The sequence below is a fragment of the Lepisma saccharinum genome, chromosome 4, assembly GCF_977018435.1.
Source record: "Lepisma saccharinum chromosome 4, izLepSacc3.1, whole genome shotgun sequence".
Taxonomy (NCBI): Eukaryota; Metazoa; Arthropoda; class Insecta; order Zygentoma; family Lepismatidae; genus Lepisma; species Lepisma saccharinum.
The window spans coordinates 75,285,838-75,296,901 of NC_139232.1; the positions used below are offsets into that span (position 1 = coordinate 75,285,838).

At 36.3% G+C, this 11,064-nt stretch overlaps 1 protein-coding gene across 1 annotated transcript in view; it reads right to left on the reverse strand.

Annotated features, from left to right (window-relative positions):
* kl-2 (dynein heavy chain 2, axonemal kl-2) overlaps positions 1 to 11,064 on the reverse strand; it is a 373,042-nt gene that overhangs the window by 191,928 nt on the left and 170,050 nt on the right. Inside the window, exons 36-37 of the mRNA XM_083120771.1 lie at positions 10,377 to 10,506; positions 1,473 to 1,635 (exon numbers count right to left, since the gene is read on the reverse strand). Coding sequence (XP_082976897.1) covers positions 1,473 to 1,635; positions 10,377 to 10,506 — 293 coding nt within the window. The remainder of the gene's footprint in view (positions 1 to 1,472; positions 1,636 to 10,376; positions 10,507 to 11,064) is intronic.

Below are 11,064 nucleotides of genomic sequence, written 5' to 3' on the forward strand. Positions count from 1 at the left end.
ACATGGAGATTAATTTTTGGGGGGGAGAGAATAGAAAAGTTTTCTACCCAATAAAAATAGCATCCAATACTATTTTGCAAAATAACCATTACATTTGAGAAATTATAAAAATTACTTATTACCCAGGAGTTAACAAAAGTACCATTAACTTGCAAATTTTAATAATTTTAACAGCCCCTACTAAGTTACGCCTATGATGCAATGTGAAGGTAATGCCTTCATTTTACTGGTATAGACTGTTCTATCACCATTAATATGCAATATGCTTGATTTGACATACACATATTTATTGCTTGGTAGCAAAATATTTCTACCAGTATTGGGATGAATAATTTATTACAACTAGCATTATAAAAGTTATTTTTTCCTAGTTGATCCTTTTACCATTCCTGGTATTAGAACTGTAAGACATCTTGTATAATTCTATAAAGTACCAAATAAAGGTAGCAGGTAGGTTCTTAGAAGGAAAAGTATTGAAGTTACTTTGCAAAGTATACCATTCTAATAAAAAATTATTCAGACATTCTGTTCATCAATTGTAAGAGTGATATTTTTTTTTGGGGGGGGGGGAAAGAAGGGTAAAACTCAGGTACTTATGATGCTTCTATAACTTTTAGTCAATATACACTTCCTTAATGTTGAACACTGAGATTTTTTAAGGGCCTACTCTGAGATTTTTTTAAGGGCCTACTCTGAGACTATGAGATTTTTTTAAGGGCCTACTCTGAGACTATCTCAGTGTAGGTACACACAAAATGTTACAAAAAAATTCCTCAGATTTTAAATTTTCCTGAATTTTAAGTTTTCTCACCTTGATAACCTAAAAAACATAAAACCAAGGTTCCACTGTAATGATAACATTAATATTGAACAATCTTTCTTCAATTACAGCAGTTAAAATTCCACAAACAAAATAAAACAACACTGGATCATGCATGCACGCACATATTTACATCCAAAATAATCTCTTTGTAAACAGAAATCTACAGGTTAGTCAATAACAAATTTGTGAAATCAATTAATTACGTAACATACTTGAATTAATGTCATAACACATGAAGAATATACTGTTGTAATTCTAGCATTTTAAATGCCAAACTGCTCAATTAAGTGTAGGCATAACATATTTACGTTAAGAAACTGAATTTCAGGCTTGGTGGTGCTTTGAGAATGTCAAGTACCATTACTAGTTATTTTTTCTTGACTTTCTTTTCTTTTAAAAATAAAATAAATAGAAAGAGAAAGTTATGCTAATGAGAACTGAGTATGTAGAATCTTAAGTTATAGTCAGCTTTCATGCTGAATTTTCTAATAATATAAATTCTGTAGAGTTTGTTTAATGTAAGTTTCAAGAAACTTTATTAATCACAATGAAAGCATACATGAATGGCAGGAACTCGAGTAAGAAATGCAATCAACAAACAAGTGACACACACATTCAAAATTTATTTTCCGTAGAAAAGTCAACTTACCTGTCAGTTAATGGTGTGATCGCTAACCTTGGAGTATTTCCCAAATATTCATAACCATATAAAAAGGATGTATTTGTTTGTCTGACGACACAGTTATCTATTTCTCGATCCCAATAGAAGCGAAGTTGTGACAGCCACTCAAATGCAGTAACATCCTTACACCCTACAAAAGAAAATATGCATTTGTAAAATTTTTCTTGCAATGTGCGTTTATATTGTTAGTGTTGTCATGCTTCTTTTTTCAATTTTTGCTATGATATTAGTTTTGTCATTTTTTCTTTGCCTGCCTATTAGTTTTTCTAGTTCCTCATAGAAATCTTCTAGTTCTATGCAGATAGATGCTCTACAAAAAAGAAAACTATCAAATATTGAATTTCTGTTGTTCAGGGTAGAGCTCCCACAGTGAAATGGTTATGGCCCTTTGGTGCAAACAGCCCTATGTTTAATCCTATGGCAGCTCCAAAAAATTGTAGTATTGATCCAGCTGCATAGGGAGGAATGGTAGCAGGCTTGGTCTAGAATGCCAGAAAATAGTGACAATTGGAGTCTCTGCGCTAATCGCTCGACACCCAATGAACAGATGCTTGGTAGGCCCTGGCCCTCAAACTGCTGTTGCACCAAGGAGTTTAGTTGTCCAGGATGAAGAGAAGTGCTGTATAAATGTAAAATTTGTTTTAAAATTACTGCAAAATTTGCTGTCTTTAAGGTACATGCAGGGGTGCCCATCCCCCCCCCCAAAGGCCAATGGCACTTCCCCCCAAATTATAACATTCACACCCTCAAACCATATTGTAATCCCCACAAAGTATTTCATTACGACAGCATGTCTACCAAAAGTAACTTTCTTCTTAGCTTTACTGAACTCTATACTTGATCTGCCCCTCCTCCCTACACAGGGATGCCCATCACTCAAGACCGCCCCTAAGATCGTTCATCATAATCCCCCAAAATAGTTTGGATGAATACGTAATAATTGATTTCTATTTGAATGAAATACCATGTTAAACTGTCCATATGTTTTCATTGTTCGATTTTCGAAAAAACTTAAAGCTAGCACAATGATTGGCTAAATGTAGTAAATTAAATTATGTAAATAAGATTATACATAGTGTTTGCGAGTGTGTTTATAAATATAAAACTTGCAATTTGAGTATTTAACACACATACAACTGAAGATTAAAATAGACAATTCAACCTTTGCAAACCAAATAACATGCTACAGCCATACGAAAGATTTAATTTTATTGTTTCATGAGACAATACAGAACCCTAGCTAGAAATACTTAAGCTCAGGGCGATAATATAATACAATAATATAATCACATATGATTGCGAGCGAAGCGAGCAAGAAAATTTTTACATTCATTTCATTGCAGGCTTTCAAGAATATTACTCTAATGGGGTTTCAATACTTTATTAGAATTCCGAGATATTTAGTATTTTCGAGTTTCTCCTTTGGTCTGTTCGAGGTCAAAAACATGTGAATACCATATTGCTAAATACTTAACAGTCTACAAAATGTAATGTTTGAACTCTCTCTCCACTACAGAAATCCCTTGACAATCTAAGATTTAACACTTTATCAAGAGCTTCCTATCTCCCCTTTTAAATTTAATACTCAATCCTACCACCAAAATTTCCATATCAATTTTAGACTTACTGTTGATATTGAAGAGTGGATATTGCTTCCTCCAAAAAATTAATTCTCAGTCCACACCAGAATTTCCGGAACAGTCTAAGATAATAGTAATACACAAGAATTGGATACCCCCCCCCCCCCAATTTAATGTTCAATTCCCCTCTAACTAAAATACCTGCCATAATCTAAGACCTAGAGTTGGATACTGTCTCCCCAAGGTTTAATTCAGAATCCCCCTCCCCCCCATCCCAGAACCCACATGTGAATTAAAGCCTAATATGTAAGAGTTGGATATTTCTCCCCCTCTTTCGATAATGCCCTTAAACACTTTATTTTCTTAATCTAATGCATTAAAATATGGTGCATGTAAGGCAGGTTGGCGTTACCAGACAAAACATGAACCATCACAGAAGCATGACCAAAAACCGTTCAGGTGTTCAATGTGTCCGGAAAAAAGTGATCGCAAAAGTAAAATCACATGTCAAAAGTGTGACATTCATTTGTGCACTGATCAAATGATTGTTTTCTGTCCAAATTGTGTAAAGATATGCATCAAAAGACAATGATTGGTCTGATGAAGGACAGTAAATACTGTAAAAAATGCTGTTCATTTTCACAAATACAACAGTTGGTTTGTGTGTAAATAACATGTAAAAATGTGATATTCAATGTGCAAAGATCACTTTACTGCTTCTTAGTAAATTTGTGTGATAGAAGAAGTTCAAAAGAATCATAAAAATTGTAATTATGCTGTTCACTTTATCTTCTTGAAAATTTTTATAACATTTTTCTAATTTTTGGTTCATGTGTAATTTTGGGTTACTGTAGTATCAATATTCTGAAATAAATGTACCAGTTATATTCCTTTTTCTGTGTTTCAACATATTTCACCCAAAAAACGAAAATGAATGAACAACAATTCATGTACTGCTACTACTATGCATGGGGTTTAAAAAACACCACCACACCACTGGTGTAAAAATATCTCACCACAACAGCGAAGGGTTAAGGATTCAGGGGGGGATGCAGGGGCAAAGGCCTGATTACCAAAATTTGCCCTGACCACGTGTTAGCACCCTGCAGCAATTAACACGTCATTTCTTGAAAACTATACACTGTATATCAGTTCTGTCATTTTTGTTCATTAGTTCATTACAAAACAATATATATATATATTGTTACTATTATTAACAAGCGCCGTTCCCAGGGTCGATTCCCAGCCGGTTTAAATCCAGGAACTTTTCTAACATTGGAAGCAGCCCCGGCACCCGTGCAGCATCGAATGACATGGGTACCTGGGGGGTTAAGGCAGTCAGGGGCATGATGCTGATCACATCACCCCTACTCACGACTGGATCAAGAAAGTGTGGGGCGTTACCCCACACCCCGTATATGCCTTCATGGCATGGTGCTAAGCACAGGGGAGCACTTTACCTCTACCTTTTACCTTTTGCCGTTTGAAAAAGCCCGCTGTTTCCCAATTGAAGATAAAAGGTTATAACTGATGAACCAATGCATCTTCTTGAACAATTTAAATTCTAAATTTAAGAATGAGTAAAAAACAAGATATTAAGTAACATTGGAAAATTAAAGGTCCAGGGGGTAAGCAAAAGCAAAGGCCCAAAGTTTGAAATTTTCCGTAATTATGTAAAAACTCCAAACCCCGTGATTTCAGTTGTTTTTTTTTTTTTCAAAATTTCGGCATGTACATTGCATATCCTCTAAGAGTTGTCCTTCGTCATAATTCCCTCTGAATGTGGTCTATCCAGCGTCCATAGGGCCGTTTCTAGAAGTAAAAAATCAGGACATTGTCCCGAAGCTGGTAACACTGTCGCTTTATACATATAAAGTTATATTTTTTTTTTACTCAAGAAGTATTAGTCTGATTTCAAGGAAACTTTGCATGGTTGTAGGAATGCACCACCGCTACATACTACAATTATTTAATTCACTTCGGTCTATTGAAGGGGTACAGGGGTGTGCCACATGCTAACTTTCTTTTTAAAAATCAACTTTCTTCTTCTCTTCTTATTTAACACTAATTATTGTGAAGCACAATGTATGAATTTTACCTCCGATAAAAGCCCTGTCTTTAAGAAAGAAAACAAAATAAATTTAATTTGTGTACGACAATTAGTTCTTGAGTTAAGATTTTTTTTTTATACTTCGCAACAAGTTTGTAAAGTGCACGCTTGAAAATGCGCTGGCGTGAACGAGAATACAGAAGCACGAGAGTTCAGGCGGCTAAAGGTTAAGCAAAGTTTGACTATATTAACTTACTTATACCAATAAAGCAACATGTTATATACAATACTTTTATTTTTGATTATACAGGGTGGCTCAATAAGTCACTTAACACCCTCAGTACAAGGCCACTGCGGCATGGAATTTGAAATTGGCGATGACCAATCGTTATCAGGCCAAGAGGGAACCACATTGACGCCACCCACACGGTCGGTGGCCATCTTGATGTCCGCCATCTTGAATTCAACTTCAGAATTTTAAATGGGAAGGGGGTCATGCGACATATTAAAATGGGCTAGAATTTCACGAGAAATGCAATGGTGAAGGTTTTTTCGACGTATCTTTAACCAGTAAAAAGTTATGCTTGAATTCTTGTACCAATTTGCTCCTTTTCGAGGTGTTAGAAAAATGCCTTAAAATTTGTTTAGCGCTTCGGTAATGCATCGAGATCAAAGTGACGTCTATGGAGAGACGTTCGCATGCCATTGCACATTATTTTAATCGGATACATCCATGAAGAGTTGTGCATTATGAATGGTTGTCGCGAAAAATTTACAGTGTGACGCTTCCATTGAATTAAAAGTCCTTCACAGTGACAAGGCTAATGTTTATGTTCATAAGGAACTTTATAAACAGAATATGTGACCCTTGTCATCTGATAACTAACTTTGGACAAAAACTGGTTCATAACGTTCCCATAAGTGTTCTGGTGTTCTTCCCTATTGAAAAAACTCTGTAAAAAGTACCTTCTTCATAAGCAAGGATGAAAAAAACTGTTTATTTAACAAATCCAAGTAGCCCTAAGCATTTAAGGTTCCGTTGATGGAAAATTGACTAACCAATCATGTTCCACACAGCACGCCACACCATTAACTTACCAACACTAACCATTCAGCTTTGATCTGTCAAAAATGGGTTGTCAGATAAAAATCATCGACTATTCTGTTTATAAACTTCCTTATGAACATAAACATTAGCTTTGTCACTGTGAAGGACTTTTAATTCAATGGAAGCGTCACACTGTAAATTGTTCGCGACAACCATTCATAATGCACAGCTCTTCATGGATGTATCCTATTAAAATAATGTGCAATGGCATGCGAACGTCTCTCCATAGACGTCACTTTGATCTCGATGCATTACCGATGCGCTAAATAAATTTTAAGGCATTTTTCTAACACCTCGAAAAGGAGCAAATTGGTACAAGAATTTAGTCATAACTTTTTACTGGTTAAAGATACGTCGAAAAAACCTTCACCATTGCATTTCTCGTGAAATTCTAGCCCATTTTAATATGTCGCACGACCCCCTTCCCATTTAAAATTCTGAAGTTGAATTCAAGATGGCGGACATCAAGATGGCCACCGACCGTGTGGGTGGCGTCAGTGTGGTTCCCCATTGGCCTGATAACGATTGGTCATCACCATTTCCATGTTGCGCTCTGCAGTGGCCTTGTACTGGGGGTGTTAAGGCGAGGAGGGACAATTTCCCCTTGGTCTTTCTCGCTGGGGCAGCTGCTGATCACTGTTGCCAACTTCGCTCTTTTGGAGCCAAATCTGGCTCTTTCGTGCACTCGTTTGACTGTGAACTGTGGCATCCGCCCTCTGCCCCACTATGATGCCACCACTGGCTCCGGCCCAAAAATACCAACTTTTGCCATGAGTGTACATTTTGCACGTGACGTGATATTCGTATAGCTACGGGCTGCGTCACCCACCTTTTGTTTCCTCCCCATGTATTTTTATATATAGCGCTGTGGCTAAGATGAAGATGACAATTTTGTTATCCGGGAACCCTTTATTTTCGATTTTATTAACATCATTGGATTATTGAGATGGGTGATGCCGCCAAATCTAGGCGGTAAAAACTAAGAATAAATTGCCATCACTTTAAAGCTAACGGTAATAGCGGCACCCCACCCCTCTGACAACTAAAATTACCCTAGTAGGAACTTTATGCAGCCTTCGTTAATCTAGCTCCTTGAAAGTCCTCTTTAGCTATATTAATGGTGAAATTTAGCTCTATTATGCACATCAGGTTTGGCAACATTGCCAGGATGGCCGTAGGAGGCAAGGAGAAATGCACTAGGCTTATGGGACCATTATTTTATTCGTTCTCTCGGGAATATCAAACATCCCATGATGTAGAAAAGTACATGGATGGAAAAAGGACAGGTAGAACTATGTCATAGCAGTAGGAAAAGTCGAAACTCCCATTTGATGAGCCGTAACTTGAAGTTGAAGTTTATGTCCCATAAGAAATACATGGGATTCGGTAAATACTAATTCATCATATTTTTCAAAAATCGTATAAGGCTTAATAATCAACTTAGGAAACCGCTTCCACTTGCCACATGGGGAGAAATTCATACTCTTCATTTCTGGCAGATATCTTTTTAGTAGCATTGCTCATTCCGACGATATTGGAATAAATGCATGCCTGGTGCGTAATTGTCCCTCTTCGCCTTAAGTGACTTATTGAGCCACCCTGTAGATTTTCACATTGCAAGTTCTTTAGGCTATGATATTAAACAAGGTATAAAAGAGGATGAACTGTAATTAGAAAGGGACAGAGAGAACAAGAATATGAACAAAAGTTAATATACAAGTGAATCTACATAAAGTTATCATCGTTAATCTTCATTGTCATGATAAACGAAAATGGCAGAAAAGCAATCTCAAATATCAAAAAATGCAAAATACAAATATAAGAATGTGTACAGCCTTACCTTTATACAGGGTGACTTGTAATTAGATGTATTCCCTGAAAGAGGTTAAAGTAGAGGCAATTTGCAATAAATTTGACTATATGATACCCTGCCCGAAAATTAGAAGTTTTCGAGATAATCGAATTTCTATTGTTTTTTTAAAGAAATTACAATTTTTCACATAAAAAAATGAATTGAGAAAAACTGCTCATTGTATGGCACATATTTCATCATTTTCTGATAGCTAACAAATAAGTGGTTTGTTGAAAAAAAAAATCTCAAATAACAGTCACATGTAAGTAATGGGTGAGTCTAAACTTACAAGTGGTGATAAAAAAGTACACTCTTAGCTTACTAGGCAACGTATTAATAACAAAAATGGTATGACACGAAGCGTACAAATTACTTAAATTACTTCCTTGAGTCATCAGCTATCCAACAAGGTACAAATGTTGCTAACATTCACATGTGTGTACAAGAAATAATACTTGATTCATTTTCATGTAAATGGAATCAATGAACATTACAATTAAAGAACATTACATCTCTTGCTCAAAGTGGGCACCTCCATTACGAATGCAGGCACGTAGGTTTGTACGGACATTTGGTCTTGTAACTTGTGATGTGATGGTGTCCTTGATGTGTTGACCAGCTGTTAAGATCCTCTCCCTGAGCTCTTCTTGCGAATTTACCGGTGTGTTGTAAACTAAGTCTTTCATGTGGCCCCAAATTAAGAAGTCGCAAGGCGTCAAATCTGGGGATCGAGCCGGCCAGGCAATCGGGCTGCTTCAGCCAATCCATTTCTTTGGGTAATTTTTATCCAGCCACTGTCGCACGCCCAGGCAGAAGTATGGATGGGCATCATGAACAATCATTTGAATGAGCCATTTTTCCTGCCCCAAATCTTAAATGGCATCACTTATGAACATTTTTTGAGGAACGGGATGGCAATGTTGTTGGAGGACGTGCCTCTAGCTACAAGACGTGACATGATTTACCAGCATGATGGCTGCCCAGCTTGATCCCCTGATCGATTTGACACCTTGCGACTTTTACATTTGGAGCCACGTGAAAGACTTAGTTTACAAGACACCGGTAAATTCGCAACAAGAGCTCAGGGAGAGGATCTTGACAGCTGGTCAACACTTCAAGGACACCATCACATCACGAGTTATGAGACCAAATGTCCGTAAAAACCTGCGTGCCTGCATTCGTAATGGAGGTGCCCACTTTGAGCAAGACGTGTAATGTTCTTTAATTGTATTGTTCATTGATTCCATTCACATGAAGATGAATGAAGTATTATTTCTTGTACACACATGTGAATGTTAGCAACACTTGTACCTTGTTGGATAGCTGATGACTCAAGGAAGTAATTTAAGTAATTTGTACGCTTCGTGTCATACCATTTTTGTTAATAATACGTTGCCTAGTAAACTAAGTGTATTTTTATCACCACTTGTAAGTTTAGACTCACCCGTTACTTACATGTGATTGTTATTTGAGAAAAACTTTTTTTTCAACGAACCACTTATTTGTTAGCTATCAGAAAATGATGAAATATGTGCCATACAATGAGCAGTTTTTCTCAATTCATTTTTTTATGTGAAAAATTGTAATTTCTTTAAAAAAACAATAGAAATTCGATTATCTCAAAAACTTCTAATTTTCGGACAGGGTATCATATAGTCAAATTTATTGCAAATTGCCTCTACTTTAACCTCTTTCAGGGAATACATCTAATTACAAGTCACCCTGTATAAAGGTAAGGCTGTACACATTCTTATATTTGTATTTTGCATTTTTTGATATTTGAGATTGCTTTTCTGCCATTTTCGTTTATCATGACAATGAAGATTAACGATGATTAAATGCAATTGATGAAGGGATACTCATATTTACCAGACTGGGACATAAACCTGGAATCCTCAGCTACAAGATGTTGGGTTGATCACTCAACAATGCTTGTCCACTGTGGTGGCTACACATATATTTAATTTCGGTCTCGGATAGTAGTGTCATCAGCACAACAGACTAATTGGCTTTGAGCACCAGATAAGATTATGCTGTGACATCAACAGAAAAATTTCTCCTGCAACCATGCACTACAAGAAATGAATCCAAGTCTCATGCATGGTAGTCAGATACTCTAATGAACAACACACCCTTACTTTAAATATTTTAGTTCTTTCAATATCCTCCTTCCTACTGTAAGTTATGCCTCCATATGTTTTACTGTTAAATAATGAGTTGTCTTATGAGGTTTTTTTTTTTTTTAAATAAACAAAACAAAAATTCAGATATAAATACATACCTCCTTTGTACATTTTATCAACAACATCCCTAGCATGTATTTCTATTGTAACAATTCCCACAACTTTCAAACGTTGAAGTTTTGTTAATTCTCCTCGGACTGCATCTGAAAACTTTCCAAGAACCATATTCTGAAATTTAAAAAAAAATAATAAAGTTTATGAATTACAAGATTCATTCAAGAGACTATTATTACCATATAAAATAGAACACAGAAATATTTATTTATATTTACGGTGTAAACTTCAAACTGCCCTTTAACTATGACTAAGAAAACAAGATCACATTTCATGTATATTATTCACTGGTCAGAAGTATAGGGAATTACAGGGAACAGAATTTCATTCCTTAAGGAAATACAGGTATGTAGCAACATTTCACAATAAAGTATATTTGATACAAGATTATTTCATTAGAAAGGAAGGTTAACAGTGGTATGAAAACAAGCAGTAATACCATTATAAAGTCCTGTTCATATGCAGATGTGAGCATGCAAGTACGTACGTACGTATGCAGATGTGAGCATGCAAGTACGTACGTACGTATGCAGATGTGAGTGTGTGTACGTACGTACGAACGAACGAACGCACCCACCCACCCACACTCTCTCACTTACTCTCTCTCTGTGCATGCATGCGGGAAGGAGAGAGAGAGAGAGAGAGAGAGAGAGAGAGAGAGAGAGAGAGAGA